Source organism: Lutra lutra, chromosome 13 (assembly GCF_902655055.1).
Source record: "Lutra lutra chromosome 13, mLutLut1.2, whole genome shotgun sequence".
NCBI lineage: Eukaryota > Metazoa > Chordata > Mammalia > Carnivora > Mustelidae > Lutra > Lutra lutra.
Window position 1 is genome coordinate 29,668,368 of NC_062290.1, and position 23,669 is coordinate 29,692,036.

The window sequence follows — 23,669 nt, forward strand, 5'->3', positions numbered from 1 at the left end:
GGATTTATAGCAATGTTTGAGCGTTGTGTGCACAGAACTAATTTCTTCTATCTGATGGTGTTAGCATCTTTATGGAGAAGCATGGAAATCTGAACTTTTGAGACCTGTGTTATTTTCAGGTATTGTTGTTCTAAGACTAGAGAGATGCTGACAGGTTTCTTATGACACTGGTGCTAGAGACTCTGTCCGTACTAAACTAGACCTCTCCACAGAAGCCCGCCCAGTTGCCAGGTGCTAGCTCAGCACTTCGTTAGAGCACGTGCTTTAATCATTTACACATTTCAGTGCTTAAATTAGATTGCAGTATTGAATTTCTTCATAAAGTAGATCTTCTCTTTATTAAGTAAGTTATTGGGAAATGTTTTTGACGTGATTTAAGAAAAATAGTTTACAGTTGGAGGCAGGAAAAAAGGAAAAGACCAGGCAGCTCATGTCCTCTACTTTTGAGCCCTGGGTTGGTCGCAGTACTTCCAGAAGTGACACCACAGAGACTAAAACCAACAACCGTCATTAGCAGAGAGGATTCTGATATAACTGACTGGCGCATCGATCATTCTCATGTTTTCACATTATATAAGGGTCACAATTTCATCTGCTAACTTAATTTCCCCAACTTTTGTAGAAGTATTAACCAAACTATATGTTGACACAAAGCCCGTTATTTAAAGTACATGTGAAATACAACCTCTTGTCAGCTCTTATGGCCATGTGTACATTAATGGTTTATATTGTGATACATTTTGGAACATAAATCTTTGTAAACACTCACGTTGGAAATTCTCAGAATTTTACCAGAGTACTTAGGATCTTTGTGTCTGTTTCGCTTACCCAGCAACCTGCCAGAACAATAGCCAAAGGGGCCAAAGGGACACAATTCCTGATCTGAATTTTATGCTTCTCAAGAAAATCATCACTCATGAAGAAAAAACCTATAAATTCCTAAGTGATCAGTCCATTCACTCTGCCATGACAACAATGGCATGCTCAATGTCAGGCTTGTTTAAGACTTTCTAAAGAATTTGGAATGCTTGCAAGTACCAGAGAGTACTTCTAACTTTTCTTGGTTTGCAGGTTTTTTTCTAACAGGAATCTTAGAATTAATAATACTGTCTATATTTCAGTGCTTAAATTAGATTGCAGTATTGAATTTCTTCATAAAGTAGATCTTCTCTTTATTAAGTAAATTATTAGGAAATGTTTTTGACATGATTAAAAAAATAGTATTGTCTATAATTCTGATGTGTTAATAGACAATATTAATTATTATTTATAGGCAATAATATTGTCTATAATTCTGATGTATTTATCTTGAATAAGAGTATATGTCTTATGAGCTGGAGTTCCTAACTTATAACTATAATATTTTCTAATTCAAAATTCTAGTTGCATACTAATTTATGGCCCCATAAATCCAGCATGTGTATACCTTTATTGTGAAAACTGTCAACTGGTTTTGTATGTCAGATTGTAGCCATGGTATAGAACCACATAATGGAATACTACACAGCTATTAAAAAAATGAGGGGGAGCTATTTCTGTAGTATGGTAAGATGGCGAGAAATGTGTGCAAGGGGAGTTTACTATATTTTTGTTTCCCAAAATGTTTTGCAGTTTTTTTTCCCCTGTGAAATGAATTATATGAATATTTGCTTCTGCTTGAATTTTCCTACTAAAATTTGACTACAGACATAATCCTTAAAGATGTTTGATAAATCACAAAGGACTGTGCTGGCTAAGTATGTCTGTTGATTGCTTTCTGTATTTTGAAGGAAATTATTTTCACTCTTAATTATTTTATTTGGTGACTTTCATTTGTTGGTAAATGGAGTTTGTGCCCCCAAAATACAAGACCTGGGACGACTTTTCTTAAATTTGGCAGTTCTTTAAAGTGTATTAAGTTTTTGTGTTAGCAGGTAGGGATTGATTGTTCTTTTGTAAGTTTTGCTTTTAGTTTGTTTTCAGTAGCAACTCAAACCAATTACTTTTTTCTCTATACAAATTACTGAGTTTAAACCAAGAATATTTTAGTTATATCATGATACCTTAGTTGACAACAGCTCTTAGGCATACACTTGTCTGTGTACATATTAAGTAATTTAATTTTTTCACTTAAAAACATTTATCGTTAGGAAAATGACAGATGACGGAAGATCATATTCTGACATCAACGTGAAGACCATAGTCCTGGCCGGTGTTTGGGGTCTGGAAGGTCAGCTGTAAGGTCCTTTGTAAGGAAGGAGAATTCCTCTGTTTTGAGGAATATTTTAAATTATATTGTAATTATATCCCATTTTCAAAAGTCATGATATAAAAATTTATATAACTTAAAGGTTTTTACTTACTTTGTTTTATTTTGGGTCAGAGCACCGTCTGAAAGATGATCTGTTAAGGCTTGACCTTGTGTCCTGTAGTCCGTTCCTGTTGCCCATAATGAGAAGAGTACACGAAGGGGCACTGTCTGTTCTCGCACTGTGGCCTGGGGGGCCACCTGAGGCTGTATGGTGTCATGTGTGTTTTCTGGGAAGAGCAGAAAGGAATTTATTCGACTTTGGGGAAATTTTCTAGAAAAGACTTTTTGTATTTATGGGATTACCTTTTTAATCCGAAGGGCACAGAACTGCTGTCTCTTTTGTGCCTCTACGCCTGAAAGCCTGTGACTTTGAAAGGTCAGCTGCTTCAGTTCTGGTTTGGACCCCGCTCCTGTTGAATTTCAGCCAGCAAGTCTCCAGCATACAGGAGAATTTGAGATTTTTCTCCCTCCCCCATTTCTTCTGTTTTTGTTCAGTGTAAACAGTTCGTGCCGTAGTAACATAGACAAATATAGCAGAGAATGCTTTTCTGGAAGAAGAATGCTCCCTAAGCATTTTTTAACCATTTTTGGGAAGAATTGATCTTTCTGTGTATTTCAGACAGACTGAAGGAGGGAGGCTGTTGCTGTAAATTGAAGTGACATCATATGTATTGCCCCCATTGATCCGCTTTTAGTCTCCAGCCAGGATAAAAGGAAATGGCAGCAGGGAGGAAGCAGGCTTCATTTAGGCACAGATCCAGAGTGATAATGGGGTAATAATAGAACTCACGCCACCATCAGTCGGTGGCTGCCTCAGTCCCAGGCTCATTCCCCGTCTGGGAGCCTCTCGGAGACTTCCTCCGTGCGGGCAGCCTGGGCCCCGAGGGGAGGCGCCCTCCTCCTGAAGGGCTGCAGGCAGTGGTGGCACTGCATTCTTCAAGTCGGTTCCTGCCTTTAGAAGGTCAGTGGTGGGACGTGTTGGTGACATTTTTCTGATCCAGGCAGCGAGCTGGCCTGTACTGCGTCCTGCTAATGGCAGACATGGTGGAGGGGCTCAGTTGTGTGGGTGGTCCTCTGGGAGCCGGGAGTGAGTGATGCCCCTCTGACAGCAGTGAGGGGCTTCTGGAAGAGTCAGGGCTTGTTTGCTTTGTGCTGCTTGTAGACTAGGAGGGTGGGTTTGGAAAATTCATATTTTCTTTCTAAGGGCCTGTGTGGAAACTCTTTAAAAAACCATTCAGAGTTGTGTAGCTTCCCTCAGCTCTTCAGTTGACTGGGGAAAATACCAGGTAGACGTCTTTCTTTTTTTGTACGATTCTGGGTAATTTGCGACTCTGGAATCCTCCCTCTTCAAAGCAAGAGTGCAGACTTCTAAATCCTGAACAAACAGCATTTGTATTGACTGACCCCCTTTAGCATTTTACGTTTTTTATTTAAGTAAGTTTTACAGTGCCTTGAAGTTCTCTTTCACGCACACAGTACACACATGGCTTTGGCACCCCGTTGTCTTATTTGTCTAAGTTTCTGAGGCAGATGAATTCATAAAATGCCATGTGGTTTATGGAAAAAATCACCCCATCATGAAGTCCTTGTCTGTGCAAAGGAAGGGACCTTCTATTCCTGTCACTGTGAGACTGCGGGCGCGAGCACATCAGACCCTCAGGAAGAAAGGCAGGTTCTCGTATACTGTTCAGAGGAGCTGCTTTCTCAGGAGATAACGTTCTGAGACGCGCACTTTATTTTTCTTAATCACCCCATAGTGTGACGGAAGCTCTCAGTACTGCTGCATTAAAACACAGTTGGCCTAGAAGTCATGTGAAATTTAATTTGATTCCTATGTGGGTGGGAGAGGACTGACCCACGCATTTCCCGTCGCCGCGGTGCCAGCTGCTGGCGCGGGGGTGGGGGGTGCCCAGGACCACATTTTGAGCGCGTTCACTGGTGTACGCTCACTCTCTGCTGCTGTGCGAACATTTTGGTGTATTACATAGTACTTTTTCATCGTAGGGTGGCTTTACAGGGAGTAAATGTTTATTTTATAAGAGAAATGTACTGTATTAAAGGGAGCTGCTTACCACATTTTTGCTTTCATATCCTCTTTTTTCAGGGTCTGTAATGTCATGTAAAAAAAAATGTAATGTTTAGTTATTTGTGAATGAAAGCTACTGAATCAGTGTATTTGTCTGTGTACTAAAATAGCATTTGATCGCTGATTTTCTCTACTTTCCTCATTGTTTAGAAACTGCATTTTTCCTGGTAAATTGGAAGAGTTGCAGTTGGAAGCCAGATGGCTACAGGTTGTTTACTAAGAGAGAAGCATTTCTGCAAGCCTGCTCTGAAGCATAGGACTAGCAGAACTCCCGGCATTCCTTCCAGAGAAATGGTCTCAGGCCTCTGTGTGGGTCCTCCTTGCCTTCTGCCTGCCCTGAACAGGCGGAACAGGCCGACCCTCCAGCAGCACTGCCGGGGTCAGGGGGCTCTCTGGCGGGGCATGTGGCTTGCTGTCTGCCTCTCCTGTTAGAGTAAATAAAACGTGTTCAAGAGCCCTAAGGGTTTGACCCCCCTGCCATCCATCTCTGCTGTCCCTCTTCAGGCAGGGGGCTTGGCTTTAAATATTTTTCCATTGTGGAACATTTGAAAAGGACAAAGGTCTTCAGTGATCCTTTGGTTGTGTTTCTCTGTGAGGATGTGTGACCTTTCTGCTCAGAAGAAAACTTCAGGATATAAAAGTATGAATCCGGACATCTTGATTGGTTCACAAGCTAGTAATTCTTTGGTTTTAAGCTGGAGTTGTGTTTGTTGATTAAACCCAGTTGGGGTAAGTTAAGGACCAGGTGAATTAGCTTACTCAAGGGCTTCTTCCCTCCTTGGGTCTCTAGTTTAAAGCAAGTCCTAAACTTGAGTTGTAACAATAGGCTTCTTTGTAAGTGCATACACGTAATAGGGAGATGCTTTCCTTCCTGCTCCTTCCTTCCCTGTAACTCCGAAGGTTGGCAGGGCCGGTTCCTGCTGGGTTTAGTTAGCCAGCAGGGCCTGTGCCCCCAGCTGATGGGGGTTCTGTGTTCTGTCGGGTGGGCTCTTACCCAGAGGCCAGCTTCCTGCATCTAGAGTAGCCTCGATGTCTAGTGCTTACTCCTGGGGCTGGCTAGCTGCAGAAGTGCTGGGCACCAGTTTTGAGAGCGCCCGTCAGGGCGTCACAGTGTAGGTAGGGCTGGATGGGCCTGACTCCTCAGGGGCTCTCCCCTCCACAGCTCCTGCAGAGGCAGAAGCCAGGCCACCACCTGCTGGGGGCAACTGGGACACATTTTATAAAGGGCCATGGTGAGGTGTGAGAGACCGTGATGGCGGAGAAAGGCCGGCTCTGTGAAGAGGGCTCAAGTGCAGGAGGACAGTTGGGGAGTGATCTAAGGGCACCTGAGGGGTGTATTAAGGCCGGGGCTGAAGGATGAGCCTCTACCAGAGAAATGCCTCTCTTGGAATGTAAGAAAGATCCGGAGAGGGAGGCCGCAGGATGCTGTGGGTGGGAAGGAGGGCTGAGGCAGCCTGGGCTCCAGGCAGGGCCTGAGGAGATTGCTCGTGGTGTGGACGGAGAGGAGGTTCCCTGGAGGCTCCCTAGAGCCCTGGATTTGGGCTGTTTTTATATTTTTGAAAATATAAAAGCCTCATGTGTCGGAAACTATAAAAAATGAAAAACTGGCATTTTTGTTACTGGTTGTTACGTAGTAATTTGATACCTTCAAACATCTTAAAGGCACATGACTTACAATGGAAAGAAAATGAAGTGTTAGCTGTTCTTTGAGTCCTTCTCATGGGTCCGTGCTGGTTGTAACCCTCTATTTCTGCTAAAGACACCTTGTTTCAGCCCTGTTAACCTGAGAGAGGATCCACAGCATTGACTCTAAGGGGGATGAAGTGATGTTATAAAAATGCCCAGGAATCAAGTGATGTACATCCATGTTTGTCTCTAGGAAAGCAGTTTTACTAGCATTTAGAAGGCCACTGTGAGAAAGCACAAGAAATGCTTTCACTGTGAGAAAGCACAAGAAATGCTTTCACTGTGAAAGTGCCTGGTGAATATTGTGCATGTTCTCTACTCCGCTTTCCTCCGTGTGTGATGGGAAGTGTTTGTGTGTGTGTGTGTGTTTGTGTGTTTGGAAATGGGGGTGGGGCAGAGTCCACACTTGGGGGACAAAAGGTAGAGAAGGTAGCAAGAGAAGCCAGTGATTCTTAAGTTTTCTTTTGAAGTGACAACGTGGGGATTAAAGTCCAGGTGGTATGAATGTTCTGTTGATGGAGGATTGACTGCTAAACCTTTAAAATCGAGTTATCAGATAGGGACTATCTGGTCATAAGCAGGGATGGAGAAAAAGCTAAATGTAGAGAATAATGGAATTCAGAGTCATAATTTTAAAACCTTGATTTCAGAATATTTTTTTTAATTTTTTTTTATTTTTTTTCAGCATAACAGTATTCATTATTTTTGCACCACACCCAGTGCTCCATGCAATCGATTTCAGAATATTTTTCAGTTTCTACAGTTCCCACAAAATGTATCTTAAATTTGTTTTTTCCTCCATTTATAGTTTATTTGAGCACTGCCCTGTGGTTGGGGCTGATCCCAGTTCAGTAGTGAATAAGACCTTTTAAGTTCTGGGATTTCACAAATACTGTTGGCTCATAAATCTTCGTTGTTTTTTATGTCCTATGAAAATATCTTCCTCTCTTTGCCTTTAAGTAATAAACACCATTTTTTGACTGTATGAAAACTCAAGAGTAAGAAGAGTGACCTTGTGCATTGTGTGTGTGAGATTATACATAACACACATGTATAAAATCACCTGTACAGTCATTTTAAATTTTTTAATGGAAGAGTAAACTTTAAATTTTTATAATGAAGGGATTGTGAGACTGGTTCTTGTTTCGCCGTGTGCCCTTTATTTCTTGGTGTGCACTTGCAAGGCTCAGGTGGTACAGGAAATCTGAAAACTGCTTCTTACTTCTTTTCCATGTATTCACTTAAGATCAGATGGCTTCTTGAATCTTTATCTGCGTGAAATGATATTTTTTGGCATTTACATGCCATAAAGAAAGAACTCTAATGAACCATGATAATGTTTTATGAAGTTAAGTACAGTTTTTATCATTTCACAGCACATATGTATATTCAGTCATCATGTTGCACACCTTAAAAAAAAACACATTGTACAACCTAAAAATAAAAAGATAAACATTGGATCTTTTGATCTGCTCTAAATATAGAACTGACCTGAAAAGCCATGGAGAATGGGGCTTAATCAGGCCCCAGAGTGCAGTGTCTTTGGGGATATGGTGTAAGCTCTGAGGTTTTACCAAGGTCAAGTCTCTAGTCTTTTCACAGACTTTTTGCTTTTGCCCTCAGCTCCTCCCAGACCAGCTCGTCTTGCTTCTGGAGCATCTCTTGGAGCAGAAGACTCTGACCGCCCGAACTCTGCACAGTCTCGAGAAGACGTACCACCTCCCCCAACAGGACGCAGAGGTAACCAGGATGGCCCTTGGGGTTTAGACGGTGGCCCCTGCTGTTGGTGACCATTGAGGGTCCCATTGCCTCCCAGGCTGTCGAAACTGCTGTTTTCCCTTAGCAGTGTCCGTGCTGTGCGCTCCTGAGTGCGGAGCAGGTACTAACTTCAGTGAGCAGAGTGTGAACTGCTCCCTGGTTGTGCTCACTCTGGGAGGGGCCTCTGATCCTGGCTGTCACTAGGGTCTCTTGAGGTCCTGAGATTTTTCCCTTTTACTCCTTAAATCCTAAAGTCAGACATAAGTCTCCTAAAGGAATGAGCAGACAGGGTGGAGTGTTTTTGAATTACAGACTCAGGCGGGTCGTTCTGTGCATGGTCAGGCCATCCTGCTGCACATTAAGGAAACTTGGCTCAGACGTGCCAGAACTTCCTGGTTGCATTCAGTTAGGACAGGAAAGGAGCCATGTGTAAAGGAAATGAGAACTAAGTCTAACAGCCATGGTTTGAAAAGCAAAACTGGATGCTTGTGGGAAAGCAATATGATGTGGTTCGTAGTATCTAAAAGATACAATAAGCTAAAGCTTATTGTGAAGAATGTGGTGTGAATCCCAAGATGAATTCCAGGAGTTTTTATATACATAAAATAGTAAATATTTATTGTATTAAGTCATCTGAAGTAAAAGACAAGCACATGGTCACAGCATGAAAAACTCTGTTATATAAAACTCCTAAAATGCAAGCAAGTTTGGTTTGTGTTCGGTTGAAGTGACTGAACATTTGAGACCCGTCCAGGGCCCAGTGGCAGCCTGTTGGGGACACACGGCTCTTGAGTGTGTGATCCGTGGCTGTCGTGAGTTGAGATGAGCCGCGAGTGTGAGAGGCATCGTGGATATTGAAGACATGGTGTACAAAACAAATTATTTCATAATTTCTTCTTATGGATTACAATTTTGAAATATTTCATGTATGTTGGGTTAACTATGAAAAGTTACACAGTCACTAAAATGGAGTAAATCGGGAAAAGCTCACTGTGACATTGTTAAATTAAAAGGTAAGATGGACATTGTTCCCCATTTTAAAGCCCCATAAATTCAGGAGTTAATGGAAAAACTTCAGAGAAGACACATGTGGCTTTTTACCCACCTGAGCTTAGATCAAACAGTCTACTGTTGCTCTTTATTTCAACTCTTATATTTTTGTTTATGGGAGTTTCCAAATGCCAGCCTGTTATTTTTAATTAGTGTGTAAAAGACATTTTATTTATAGGCATGAGGTTATGTTTTAATCAGAGCTGAATTCTTCTGAAATGCCAGGCCCCTGTGACCGGCAGCGGACAGGCGAGGGCAGGCGGATCAGAGCAGGCGCCGGCACCTGTCACTCTGTGCCTGGAAGCTGCGAGGCTCAAGACCCTGTTTTACCCCCTTGTTGTTCCTTTTAAATAAAACTCTTTTAAAGAATACACAGCACTCCTAGCTGCGGGCTGATTTGGTCTGCTTTATCTGGAGTTGGTTGACCCCTGCTCTGGGGCCTGCTGGGTTGAAGTCAGGGGTGGGCTGGGGGCCAGATCGAGGAGAGCCTTGAGGCCGTGGCATGCAGTTGGGATTTTTTTCTAACAGTGGGCCTCCACCCGGCTCCCTTCCTAGGTTCTCTGAGGTCCTGGCATGGAGTTAGTTACACTGACAGCTCGTCTCACTGTGAAGTTTCCTTGAAATGTCACTCAGAACCAGAAAAGCAACAAGATTTTGGCCAAGCAGGCTGTTTTCTAGAAACTTTATTAGTTAAGTGTGATTTCTTGTGACATTGATTAGTAGGAATTTAGTTGAATAACCATCTGCCTTTATCTTAAGTGACAGTACATTGCATGGGTGAATTATTATTTGATGGGAAGGTCTGGAGGATTCTGACTTTATTCTCGGTGCTTGTCCTTGACCTAAATAAGTAAGGATCGTCCCTTTCAGTCATTATCAGAGCTTTGAAATATGTCGTAAATAACAGTCTTCGGAAAGCTGGCTGAATTTACTGGAGGGTGGCAGGCTGTGTCTGGGGCAGGCTGTGTCTGGAGCATGCCTGTGGGAAAGGGCTCTGGAGTGACTTTCCTGGCAAGGAGCAGTGTGAGTTATGGCCCTGCTGCTCTTTGTTCAGGGTGCTGGGACTTGGGACCAAGACTTCAGCCCCAGAGACGACAGGGCTCTCCAGCACAGAGCAGGGAGTGTAGTTTCCCCATGTCTCCAAGGTGTACGGAAAGACCGTCCTTACTGTCCTCGAATGGCCACCGCGTCGCCGCGGCTCACTGAAGCGGAGTCTCCAGCTGCCGGTGGCCCAGCCTGCTCGGGGGGCTGCAGCGCTCCTTTGCTTTCAGAGCAACACGTTCTCGATGCGTCCCACCCGAGTATGCTCAGCTGTGTGAGAGGCCTGTCCTGCCGTGAATCAGGGCCGTCTGTCCGGCGGCTGCTTCACCTTCCGTGCTCTCACCCTCTGGGCCCTTCCCTCCTCCCTTCTCTGTGTGGGCAGGCTCGTGCAGTCCCCCTGGGAGTTTTATTTTTAATGATTCTCTAGGTAGCTCAGTGTCTGGATCGGCTCTTGCTTCAGGGCTGCAGCTGTGTTTGCAGAGCGTCAGGCCTGCAGGTCAGCATTTCGGCGTGTGGCACCCAGGCTGCGGCTGCTCACGGTGTGCTGCATGTCACTTGGGTGGGTGTCTGCCTTCTGCACGCCAATCCAGGTTATGGGCCCCCTGGCTTCCTGGTGCCTGCGTGTCACCCATGGCGTGGGAGGGATGCCACGTGCTCCCAGGCTTACGGGAAGAGCGCTGGAGGACAAATGTTACCAGAAGCTGGGCAGAGTCCCACGTGTCCTCCTAGGTCATTATGTGCCTTGCCTGCCCCTTCTCATTGCCACCACCTGAAACATGGGGCGGTGGTGGGGGAGTGTTTGCCTTTCTTAGCCTGGAAAGTAACCCTGAGTACAGGAGTCCCCCATCTTTTACATCCTGAGCTACGAAACTACTAACCATATGTGGGGCTGCTTTTAACCAGGATGGAGAATGAGCTGAGAGGAACCTCCGCTCACAGAAATCTCTCGTCTCCAGTTTTGAGCATATTGCCTCAACTAAAGAACCGTGAAAGTTAAAAAATAGAAGTTTAACTGATTTTGGAACAAAGGCTGTTTTCTAAGATCCCTTCTAAATGATGACTTTCCTGCCCTCTTTAGCAGGTCTCTTGAACTGTAGCAGTAGTTGCTGTGGTGGGGGGAGGTGAGGATTCACGCAGCTTGGCTCTGGGACCTTTTTCCCCAAGAGGTCCCCAAGTGACCTTGAAGTTAATTTCTTTCTATGGACTACAGATGAGCCCTTCAAAATTAGGGGCAGACCTCAGGTGAGTTTTCAGAAATTCAGAATCAGTAGCTCAGCATCTTACTTGGCTTAGATGGGAACAGAAGACATTGGTCTGGAAGGTCCCCAAGGTGTCCTCTCTGCTCTGGTGCTTCAGTTGGTAGATTGAGCCGGAAAATTAATTCTCTGAGAGGCCATTACCAGCATCAGCTCCTCCCCGCATTGTGTTCAGGAAGTACTGAGGGCTGAAAGGGGAAGTGTCCTGGGTTGGATTGGGTTGGAGTGGGACAGCTGGGCACCAGCCCTCTAGTCTCCCGTCAGGGGACACGCCTTCATGGCCGGTCACAAGGAGGGAAGGGATGGCGCCTGCTCCTGGTCTTGGGAGCTCCTCATCCATGCCTTGCCCGGCCGAGCACCTGGTCCCGGCCAAGGCACTGCTTTGGTAACTAGCTCCACTCTAGTCCCAGACCCCTGAATGACTGGTGACCACAGCCAAGTCGACCCCTTTCTGGTGCCATTTTCCTGTCTGCACAGTCTTTGCCTGGACAGGACTGTAGACTTCTGGCTTTCATGGTCACAGCCAAGTGGCAAAGAGAGTTTCACAAAACCAGTTTTACTCTTACACTTACTATCGTTTCCTACTTCCTATTTCATTTTCTTTAAAAACATGCATTGTGATGCAATAAATTGATTTTATGACCCACCAAATGGGTCTCAGCCTGTGGTTTGAAAAATGCCAGGCAGGGTGACATCAGGGTTCTCCTCACCAGCTCACCTGGTTCCTCCCTGGGAACCATGGCCGAGGATCTGGAGCCTCTATCTCCTCAGGATTAAAATGGAGCCCTAAACCCCTTCTTTCTGGGACTGTTAACAACACGATATGAGAAAATGTCTGCGAGCATTCATGGCTTTCATGTCATTTCTGTTCATGTCAAATTCACAGTCTTTGATTTGTTGTGAAATGGTCAGATTTTGTTATTTATCTGAAACAACCTTTATAGGGGAGAGAAAAGCATAAGCTACCTGTTAGGAGCCCTAAACATCAGATGACAGAGTTCTTGATTGGGGGGATAGGGTGCAGGGGAGAACTTGCTGCTAATCACTGTTTCCTAACCTTGGCACTTCAAACATTTTGGACCAGGTAATTCAGTTGTGGGGTGGCCTGGGCCTTGTAGGAAGGTCAGCATTGCTGGTCTTTACCATGAGACGCTAGCAGGAGCGCCACCCACCCCCAATTTGGCAATCAAAAGTGTCTCCAGACGTAACCAAATGTCTCCTGGGGGCAGAGTCACCCCCATTTAAGAACCCCAGCTCAACAGCAATGGCTGATTCACAAAAGGCAATTTTTTCCTTTCATCTAATAAAGTACTTGACAGTTGGTTACAACACAGCATGGAGGAACTAGAAAGGTAGTTAACGTTTAAAGGCCATCCTGAGTCTGCTGTACTTCTGAGGCTCCAAAGAATGTAACCTTGGGAGAGGTGAAAACAAAATCTCTCACCAGGAAGAAAAAGAAAGAACTTAAAACTAACATAGTAGTAGCAAGCAAATCTGAGGAAGCAGATTAGCAAAGAGGGACAAACCTGTTTTACCACTAGAACACAGAAGAAGCCATGCCGGCATCTGACTACTCCGCTGCGAAAAGGGCACGTTCAAGGTTGATTGCAAATGGAAAACATCCAACAGGCCTTTCCCACATCACTGCCTTTCCTCCTCTTCCTGCTGAAGAGCCCTTGAAAACCCGATAAATGGCCCCCTCCCATGGTGGGCTTCACATATGTGGGGAGGGCATGTATTTGAGTAGGTCGGAACTAGGAGAACTCATTGTTTGCTGGAACAGAAAACACCACAGCGTGTCTTTGAAGTCCAGAGGGGATGATTCCAGGAGTGTGGTGGTCTAACAGCTCTGGTGCTGATTTCTGATTTTGTTTGGGTCCAAAGCATAGTTTTTGTCAATTGAGAGAATTTCATGTTTCACAGATCTTGGCATGTTAAAAAGGCAGAGAATAAAAGCGTAGTCCGGGGGCACCTGGGTGGCTCTGTGGGTTGAGCCTCTGCCTTCGGCTCTGGTCATGGTCTCGGGGTCCTGGGATCGAGCCCCGCATTGGGTTCTCGGCTCCGCTGAGAGCCTGCTCCCCCCCCCCCCCCGCCTCTCTGCCTGCTTGTGATCTCTCTCTCTCTCTCTCTGTTGGGTGAATGGATAAAATCTTTAAAAAAAAAAAAAAAAAGCTTAGTCCGTTGCTGCATCTCTGAATTCTAAAGCTGACCCATTGCTCTGATTCTGCCTGTTCCTTTTAATGCTAACACTCCTTCCATTCAAGGTCACTGTCCTCTTCCGAAGTGTTCCTCTCCCCCTTTCCCTTCACTCCTCTGGTTGCTTTTCCGCAGCATGCCAGCTACAAAATAAATAAAGCACATCTATTTTGTTTTCCTCACAGAACAGTTTAGAGGAGAGGTCAGTTGTTGTCTCTTCAGGCTCTGTTGCCACTTCAGAATGCTCATTTGGTTACGTTTAAAATGCTGCGTCCTGGGGCGCCTGGGTGGCTCAGAGGGTTAAAGCCTCTGCCTTGGGCTCAGGTCATGATCCCAGGGTCCTGGGATCGAGCCCCGTATCGGGCTCTCTGGTCAGCAGAGAGCCTGCTTCCTCCTCTCTCTCTGCCTGCCTCTCTGCCTACTTGTGATCTCTTTCTGTCCAATAAATAAATAAAATCTTAAAAAAAAAAAAAAAAAAAAAAAAAAATGCTGCGTCCTGAGTCCCGTGCTGCCTCCTGCTCAGGTCAGCCTCCACGCAATGTACCAGCATAGCGATGCCGTCATCTGGCCGGTGTGGGGCCCGTGAGCCTGCTGCTGTGGGAGGGCGGCCCGGGGCAGGGGAGCCTCTTCCTCCCTCCTCTCAGAGGCTGTGCACACACCCCAGGACCTCCCCACATCCTTAGCCAATTGTCTGGAGGTGCTCTCCTGGCCTAGAGTCCCATGAGGCAGTTTTGGGATTAAGCATTTAAAAAAAAAAAAGACCATTGTGGAGAGTCAGAATGGTGTGTGGCAGCTAGCGAGGTGGTTTTTCAGGGTGAGTTATGAGGTGGGAGTTTCCCAAAACACCTGCCATATCCAGCACTGGGCAGTTTGTCACAATTTCTTCGCAGGGACGAAGGGTCCGACTTGGTGATTTGGTGACATGGTTAAGCTCAGGTTGCAAGTCAAGAGGTCAAAGGCTGTCGAACCCCAACTTTTGGATGTCAGCTATAGAGTGAATTAATACCCAGTTTTTTAAAAAAGCCAATACAGTGCTTTGGAGCCAGTGGAGGGGGCGGTGGTGGTGCTCAGCCGTCTCTTTGACTGGGTATTGTAATTCCTTTTCTAGAGTTTTGAAAGCTTGGGCGGGTACAGATTGAAAAAAGAGATTGGGGTAATTTTCTTCAGTTGCTTTAGACATACCTGTCTTTTGATACCTTGTGCCTTTTATGATGTGGGAAAGAACAGAGCTCTTACATAATTCTTTAGTTATATTTGTGTATTTTTCCTTTGTTGTATTTGGTTTCTGAAACTGTTTTTAGAACATTTCCTTCCAAGTCATGAAGATATCTCTAGGTCTTTCTTGGAGTTTTCTTTCTTTGTTACTCAGTTCGGTGCCCCTAGGTTTTTTCTATGGAAATCTTAAATTGTCCCCTACTATATTATGGTAAAGGAATTTTTTCAGAACTTACCTAAAATGACAGAGTTTAAAAAAACTTTTATGTTTTAGATTAATATTCCTTTCTTGTTCCTGAACCCAGGGATTTGTGTTCCATTTACCTTGAATCGTTCTAGCATTCTGGGGCTGTTCAAATGTGTGTTAAGTGATGAAGATTAAAAAATGAGCCATTAATGGCACAATCTGCTCAGTGTTCCTTATATGGACGATTTAAATAAACACTTAAAATCAGTTGATGGTATTTATAATTTATCTGTAAATAGAAAAAAAAACATTTATGTTGGTGCTTCTGGGTTCTTTATTCTTCCATCAGTAGATTACGTATTTCATATTCTATTTCTGTGCTGAAATCCGCAGCAGAAAAGCACACTGTTGTCTATGAACACTGGCATCTTTTTCACACAACTGTGAACGGAGCCATATTCACATGTAAAGTGTCCCGTAAATACCCTGAAATGGAGGGGGCACTTGTTCCAGAACTTTCCGTCTTTCCAGATTGCTTTTCTCCCCCCTGGTGCCTCTCCTGGACACGTCTCCTGCTCCCTAGTTTCCCGTCACACTAGGATTTGAGGGTTGGGGGAGTCTAGCTGTGGAAGCCACGTACCACCCATGGGATGCAGGTTCTGCCTGAGGTATGTGGGGGGGCCCCCTCCCCGGGGCAGCTGCTGTGGGGCGGGGGGCAGTGCTCTGTGGCTCCCACACTGTGTTGTGGCCACACACGCTCATATGTGTGAGTGTTTGTACTGGTCCCTGAGAGCAAAGGGAAAATTGGATTTAAATTGTTTAAAAAATTAAAGAGCTCCCACTTACATGCAAATTGTGGCATTTTGTGCGTGGGTCAGTGTGTGAAATGTAAGGATCAGCTAAACTTTGTGGGGTGGCGGGAACATTGATTTTTTTTTTTTTTTTTTTTTTTTTTTTTTAAGCTACTTGGTCTGCACGTTGTTGCACTTGCACCTTGAACCACATGGAGCCGCGTTCCGTAGCCCGAGTGGTCTTGCCCGTCTGTGGGTGGGAGCAACCAGCTTTGCTGTCAGGACACCAGGTAGTTTCCTCCAGAACAGACTCTGTAGAGCAGTGCCCTTTGCTGAAACCGCCTTCCCAAGCTTGACTCCTGGGTGGTTTTTAATAACAGCTTTGAGAAATAATTCAGAGGCCGCTGGAGTCACTGTTTTAAGTGTACAGCTCAGTGGTTTAGTGTCCTCGCAGAGTCGTGCGACCATCACCACAAATGATTGTGGAACATCATCCTCCTCCTTCAGAGAAACCCCAGTGGCCTGTGGCTGTCCTTGCTGTTGTCCCCGCCCATACCCCCGGTCCTGGGAACACACTCATCTGTCTGTCTGTCTAGATTTGCCTGTTCTGGACATTCATACAAACAGGATATGTGACCTTTTGTGACCGGCTTCTTTTCACTTCGCGTCCTGTTTTCCAGAATCCTCTGTGTCTTAGCATGTATCAGCACTTCATTCCTTTTGTATTGCCAGATAGTTCGATCGGATGCATTACAGCCGTTATCCATCCATCAGCTGAGGGACAAGGGACTGTTTGCACATCTCGGCTGCTGTGAATAGTGGTTTTGTAGGGAGGGTATTGAAAGAAATAGCCATTAAAAAGCAGGGAAGGGAGGGTGAAATGTTCGCAGCATGTGTGGTATGGCTAGAAATTGGGCTCAGGAGGCCTCCTCGTTCCGGAGCTGGTGTCTTCCTTCTGCGCTGCGGTCGTGCAGCTCCTTCTCAGAGTCTTCTGCTCCCCCCACCCCGCCTTCCCCTGTGGCACCCTGTTACGTTCTCTCACGGGGTTTCTCACAAAGGTATTGTTGGTTTCCTGGATTTTTCTTAGACTTTCTGTTGACTACAAGTTCCAAGAAGAAGGGAGTTGTCTGTTTTATTCACTACTTTATCCTCAGCGTCCGATACTTACCCTTCCTGAGTCTCCAGGTCTTCTGGAACAGCAGCTAGCACCAGATGTGACTAGATGATTGGAGTAGGAAACACCTCCAGGAGGGAACGGTCCTTTCTGATGGAGTCAGGGAGGCCCTCCAGCCTCGAGTCTGCCTCTGAGGAGAGGTAAGAGAAGGCACCGGTGTCCCTTCTGAGCTTATCGGAATGAGGTTACCCATGGTCCCGCTTTCTGCCAACTTTAGTAAAAGTCTTCTTTTCAGTACAGGCTGTGTGTCACATGGTAACGAAAGGAATAAAGAAGGTGGAATGTGTTTCTTCCTAATCACAGACTTACGCATTAGAACAGACTGCCATCCAGTGCTCAGTTTCGTTGGGAAAGGAAGGCAAATTGTGCCATATTTCAAGGCGGACCCAATATGGGCTCCCGAGTTCTGCTTTTTGAAGCCAGTTGCCCTGAATAGCATGAAATAGGTCCACAGGAGAAGGAAGAAAGGTTAGAACGTGCCCTTGTGAATTATGTCAGGCTGCGTCTTCTAGTCCTTGACGTTTGTCATCCCATTTATCCTCCCAGGGGCTCTGGGTGGACATGTCAAGTGTGAGGCGGTCCTGAAGGATCCGGGTTTGCCTGTTGCTGCAGCTCTGGTTACATTTGGCTGTGACCGGTTACAGCCAGTTGTCCGTCCCCGGCTGACTCAGGCATGGGTAGTAAGAGCCCTGAGAGAGCAGACAGCCTGGTGCTGCATTTGTTGTCCTTACCCTCCCCACCCGGCTTTGTGACAGCAAATGCGGGAACTTCTCGTTCCTTTTTGTTTCAAAAAAGTGCATGAAGGTGGCGGCTGTTTGGAGTAGGGAGCAAAGAGGAGAAGTGCTGGAGTCACGGTACAGATGTGGCGAGTCTTGAGGGGACAGCCACATAGCTGAGGGGTCTGTCCTCTTCTCTCGTGAGTCACACCAGACCGTCACGCAGGCCGCAGAAGGCAGCACTGGCTGGAGACGCTGTCGGTCCTGGAGCCACGCTCCGCGAGGGCCTTCCTGCCGCCAGGCGGCCGAGCCGGCTTCCCTCGCCCACAGGAAAGCCGCTTCAGAGCAAAGTTAAATCTAATTTCAGACACAAATTGAAAAAGTAGGTTCATTTATTGCAGTGTTAGACTTATTAATTCCCACAAGCCGTGAGCCTTGGTCTTTCTGTTTACAGATATAAAATGGAACTCTAAATGAGGTTTAATGGGCTTCCCAGATCATGTTCCCTAGATAGATTTTTTTTCCCCTTTAACAGTAAATTTTGAAATCAAAAGGACTGAAAAGAAAGGGGAGTACTTCCTGTCATAAATAGGAATGGGTGACATTCTTCAAAGCATTTTACAGCTTCCAACTGTGCCTTATAATTTCCAAGTAGCTGGAAAGCATTCTGAGTCTTTAAAAGGGCTACATTCGTTCAGAAACATTTATCAAACATTTGTCAAGCCAGGCATCGAGACGGGGCCTGGAGATGACCTGAAGGTGCCGAGGCCCCTCTGCTCTCCCCAGGCTTGTGTTTCAGGGTAGGTGCGTACATGGGCAGACAGGGGAACACGGCCTGTCTGTGAGCACTGGGGACGGAGCAGATCTCAGACACAAGCTGAAGAGAGTGGCCAGTGGGCGTGGAGTGCTGCTGGGCTCGGCCGAAGGGGTGAGATCAAGGATGTGCGCGGAGAAGATCCTGGGCCCAACGCCGGTGTTGCTGGGTGAGGCAGGGCTGTGGCAGTGCCAGCTCATGTCACAGCCTCCTTGTTAAAAAGCCAAAGGCAATTAACATACTTTGGGACTTTTTGGGGACACACAGACTTTAATGGAGCTGTGGTATGTTAACAGAAGGGCATCCCCATCACTTTTTTTAAGATTTTATTTATTTATTTGATAGAGATTACAAGTAGGCAGAGAGGCAGGCAGAGAGAGAGATTGGAGGAAGCAGGCTCCCCGCTGAGCAGAGAGCCCAATGTGGGGCTCGATCCCAGGACCCTGAGACCATGACCGGAGCTGAAGGCAGAGGCTTTAACCCACTGAGCCACCCAAGCGCCCCCCCCATCACTGTTTTTGAGCAAAGGTTTGGGGGCTACGCTACACTAATAAGCCCGACAGCGGCAGGCAGAGAAAAGGAAAAATGCAAAATAATATATCCATGTTGAACGCTGCTGTGAAGATCATCAACATTTGAAGATAAAGCAAGGGAAGCAGTTCCCTCCAGGAGCCACAGCTGCTTTTTCAGGCTTGGACACTGATGTGCACCAGACCAAACCCTGGCTCCAGAACGACAGTGACAGAAGCAGCGTGGCTGATTTCCTCTCTCTGACCTGTGCTCTTGTGTGTGGTGGGGGCGGCTCATGGCGAGAAGAACCAAGCCTGGGGGCATTAGCTGAGTTACCAGAACTAATTTTTTTTTTTTTTTTTAAAGATTTTATTGATTTATTTGACAGAGAGACACAGAGAGGGAACACAAGCAAGGGGAGTGGGAGAGAGAGAAGCAGGCTCCCCGCTGAGCAGCGAGCCCGATGCGGGGCGATCCCAGGACTCTGGGGTCATGACCTGAGCCAAAGGCAGACGCTTAACGACTGAGCCACCCAGGCGCCCCCAGAACTGAACTCTCGTTTTTACGTCTGCAGCAGTGTCTGCTCAGCCTTTGTGAATCCACTTATTCTTCAGGCACAACAATTCTGAGTCACTGGTTTTCAAACTCCAGCTCTGAGGAACCCAGGGCCCTGCAAGTTTATGGTTTATTTTAGAGGTGTTTCCTACCCGACGAGGTTTTTAAACTGCTTGAAGAACCGCTAACATTATTTTCTCTAATTTGTCTTTAGAAGGTTTCAGAGTTCACTTTTACTGAAAGTTAGAAGAATTATGTTCAAGAAAAGTTTGAAAACCACTTTGGAAAACTAGTCTGTTAGTTAACAAGCAACTTATGGGGAGCATTCCCATAAAGAATGTTTTATTTCTTTGAAATAGCTTCATGGAAAACATAAAAATTGAGGGAAAAAAGAAGAAACTTGAGGTAAAAGCTATAAAACAGCCTTAAGAATTGTGAGGTGTTACTAAGCATGGGATCTGGGGTGTGGTGATTCAGAGGGAAGCTCCAACAATGTGGGGAGACTAGGAGTGAGCTGGTGTAGGGGGTCACTCTTCCCAAAGACTGCATTTCCGTGATGTCAGGTCACCTGCCCATGCATGATGCCTTCTATACGCATTTGTGCTGGGCCCACTGGCTCAAGAGTCACTCTGTTTCTGAAAAAATTTAACCCACAGTGAGAAAAGGACTCAGAGGCCCCACATTCAGGAATGTGCTAGATTTCCCGGCAGGACCAGGGGCTGAAGGAGGCCTGAGCCAGCTCACAAGGACCTCCCAGCTCTGTGTTCTATGACCTCATGCAGATAGCTTTGGGGCTTGAATGTTTACCAGCACCCCTTCACCTCGCCTCACTCGGGGACCTGGGGGGTAGACTTCCGCCCTACTAAGCAGGGGGTCAGCAAAGTATAGCCAGGCCAGCCCCGCCCACCCAGATAAATAAACTTTTATCTGAAGATAGCTATGCCCACCTACTTGTAGACGTCTAGGCTGCTTTGGCAGTACAGTGGCAGATGGGCAGCAAAAAGCCAGAAACACTGACTGTCTGGCCCTTGACTGAGAAAATTTCCCAACTCTTGTTCCAGAGTTTGGTAGGAAACTGGTTCTGGATACATGAAAATTCTCAGGTTGAAAAGACATTGGGGTGGGGAGTGGACTTATTCTTCAGCAGTCTCTCTTCTGTTTCCGGGAGAGAACAACTAAGTAAGGGGGAGCCCCGGCATGTCCTGATGAAGGTTAGGGTCGTATCACACAGAGGCCCCGTTGGGTCATGGGACTTGTCCTCTTGAATCTGAGACATGGACTGGGAATACAAATGACCCCTATGAGGCAGGTCCCATTTTTTGAGCACCACTGGAAGTGAGGGGAGCGGGCCAGAGTTAGTTCAGCCTAGCTGAGCCTTTGGGTAGTAAGGACTTCCTTGAAGTGGCAGAAACGCCATGGGGCTGGGGCTGAGGCATGGCTGAGCTGAGTGTTCTGTCTCCACAGGTGGTTTGGGAAATTCCCAGGTGCCTGGCCCCTGGCCCCCAGGCCTCTCCGCCCCTCTCTGGTGGCACCCTTGCTGCTCCTCCCACAGGGAATCTCAGACTCCTGAAACCAGTTGCCGGGTAGGCAGAGCAGGGGCCCACAGGCCTGGGGACCTCGTGCCCCTCACCCCCTCTCCACCCGAGAGCCCAGCCCTGTCTGCACCTTCCCTCGCAGGCTGCCTCACACAGCTTCCAGGCCACCTTCTGGACCAGCAGCCATCTGACAGGCACCTTGCTCTGTCATTTCACCAGTTAACAGTACTTCCTTCAGATGATATTCCGAAGGTTTTATAAACTCAATAAATAACAGAACTTGTGAAGTGAAAAAGCCAGAAATATACCACTTCTGCTAAGATGACAAGCACTCACTATATGGGACTCTTAGCTGCGCCCGCCATGGGCAACCTCAGTCCGTCTCCACAGGAGCCACGCTCTTCTTACCCACCCTGGGGAGCAGGGCCGTGCTGCTGGGGCTGAGTGGCAGACCTCCGGCCTGGGGCCTTGGGCCCTGTGGCTCAAGGCATGGTGGGTCATGAAATCAATTGAGTAGATCGTTAACCAGCATAAAGAAAAAGAAAATACCAGAGTGAGGGAAAGGATTCTGCGTGTGTGCATGTGTATCCACAGGTATACGTGTCAGATGCAGGATACCTTTTGGATACCCAGGCCCACAAGTCTGCCAGGCCTCCCAGGGGCTCAGGCCTCCCAGGGCTCAGGCCTGTTGCTTCCCACACAGCCCATCTTCCTGGGGGAGTTCCTGCTGTGAGTCGGGGAGCCACCAGCCTGGAGCAGTTATGTGGATTACTGGAGGGTTTTCATTCTCTGCCACCAGAAGTAGGTTCCACATGAATCCACTTCTGCACACCTACCCACCTCCGTTCTAAGACCTGCCCATCTGCACCCAACCCCCAAGAACCAGTGTGGTGGTGGGCACCCCAGGGAGAACATTAATGTCTGTGTACTTAACACCCTTTGTTCATGGAGACTTTGGAAACCTGGAAGCTTCTGGAATGCATTCCCAGTGGTGCATATTTACAGCATAGAGGGCAGCACCCACATTGTTTTTCTGCTGTGCATATCCCTTGAGCAGAACTCTGAAAAGCAGATTCTCAAACTAGCTTTTGCTGGACTGAGGATATATGGGCGCACACCTGTATGTGCATGTCTGTATGTCCGCTGGTGGGACCTAATGACCCCTAAATTCTCTTTATCAATGTAACTCAGTCGTGTGCCGCACGCTTTGCCAAATGGTTTGTGTGTGCGAGGAGCCCCTCAAGTGGCCATGGCAGGGGGCACATGCTTGTCCCTTGAACAGCATGGGTAGGGGAGGCGGGGCTGGGACCCACACCGAAGGTGCCGCAGGGAGAGGCCTCCAGCGCCCTGCCATGTGCACACTGGCAGAGCAGCAGGATGGAGGAGGGTGTGGACCTGGGACTATGCTCTCTGTCACTTGAGGCAGCTCTGCCTCTCTTCACTTCTGAAATATGCCCCTTTTCTCATCCTCATTGGGTTCTGGTTCTTCTGCTCCCCTCTTTTCCTCCCTCCCCAGTGCTGCCTCACCTCTTCGCTGTCCAGCTGACCACACTGATGGGCTTTGGGACTAGGGTGTTGGCTGCCTAGGCGCTTCTTGATGATTTCCCGGCACGAAGTTGGAGTGAGGTGAATTTGAGTCCTAGTTCAGAGGGTCATTCAATGTTTTCAACTCTTGACAGAACTGAACTACAATAAAACGTGGATCTTTAAAGTGTGATTTGATCCATGTTGGCCTGTGTGAGCTCCTGCAACACTGAAACTCAGGCGAGCGCGGGACCCGGGAGCCACAGAGGCTGTGGCGGCATGCGAGGCGCAGGCGCTGTCCGGTGCGTGCACCATGCTCGGTGAGCTCACTGCGGAAATTACAGGGTAACCACTACCCCATTATTTAATTAACTAAATAGAAAATGAGGAAGAGCGGACATACAGGATGGACCACTTTTCTCCTCAGAGGCCTGCCCCAAATTCCCTGGCCCCCCAGCACAGAGAGCCTCACTCTCTCTAGTTTCAGTGGGGAAAGGAGTGTGAGACACCTATGTGACGGCCTCTGTCAAAGATTATTCAGGTTTTTCGGGGATTTGGAGAGGGAATATTCTCAGTACCACTTTTGAAATATTGCTGGGAAAAAGAGACAAATGTCATTTTGCTGCCAGTTTTTTGGGAAGACCCCCCCCCCCCCCCATTATGTATGGTGACAAGTGGCCATGTGGATTGGGTCCTGGAGTTTAGGAGCTAAAAAAATGAGGGTTTTCTTTGTGAAAAAAGTAGAAAGAGAGGTAAAAGCCCTGTGTGTGAGCAAGAAATATCCATCAGTCCCTCAGCCTCACGCAGCATCTCTGTGATGTCTTTTAAACATCCTGTCACTGAAATATTGAAATGCACTGAGCTCTTCTGTAAAGAAAAGACTCATTGGTTTTTTTTGCTCTTCTAGGGGAGGGGATGCCGGACTGTGCTTCCTGGATGCCATGTTGGCTTTCGGGGGTCAGAAGACTAGATCTCTTATTAATTGTGACAGTAAACTATTTTTAACAGTAAGAAGTGAAAGTGCTGGCTTCATGTTGGTGTCGAAGAGCCTTTCGCTTGGGCCTCCTGGACCTTCACCCCCTTGCGATGGGACCGCCCCACCTCCTGCTTGCCTGGAGGCCTTATTCTGCCATGAAATAGGCCCCCATTTAGGCGTTGTTATTCCCGTCCATGTGCATCAGGGAGAGGCGAGCACCCATGTGCAAGGGTGGAAAGGGATGCTCTTTCCTGAGGGCTCTGGGTGGGGGCAGAGCCGCGGTCTGTCCTGCAGGGTGGTTCTTGCCGG

General features: G+C 46.9%; 1 protein-coding gene across 12 annotated transcripts in view; it reads left to right on the forward strand.

The window, feature by feature from the left end:
* The window catches only part of AOPEP (aminopeptidase O (putative)), a 346,305-nt gene that overhangs the window by 315,419 nt on the left and 7,217 nt on the right, over positions 1-23,669 (forward strand). For 8 of the 12 annotated variants that reach the window (XR_007122242.1, XR_007122243.1, XR_007122241.1 and 5 more), the window contains exon 14: positions 7,686-7,802. Coding sequence is in view for 4 of the 12 variants with exons in the window: in XM_047699682.1 (XP_047555638.1) it covers positions 7,686-7,802 (117 nt within the window). In the remaining 8 variants the exon portion in view is untranslated. Of the gene's footprint in view, positions 1-7,685; positions 7,803-22,539; positions 22,705-23,669 lie in introns of those variants that run through there. The other 4 variants (XR_007122247.1, XM_047699683.1, XR_007122245.1 and 1 more) reach the window with 3 other exon arrangements.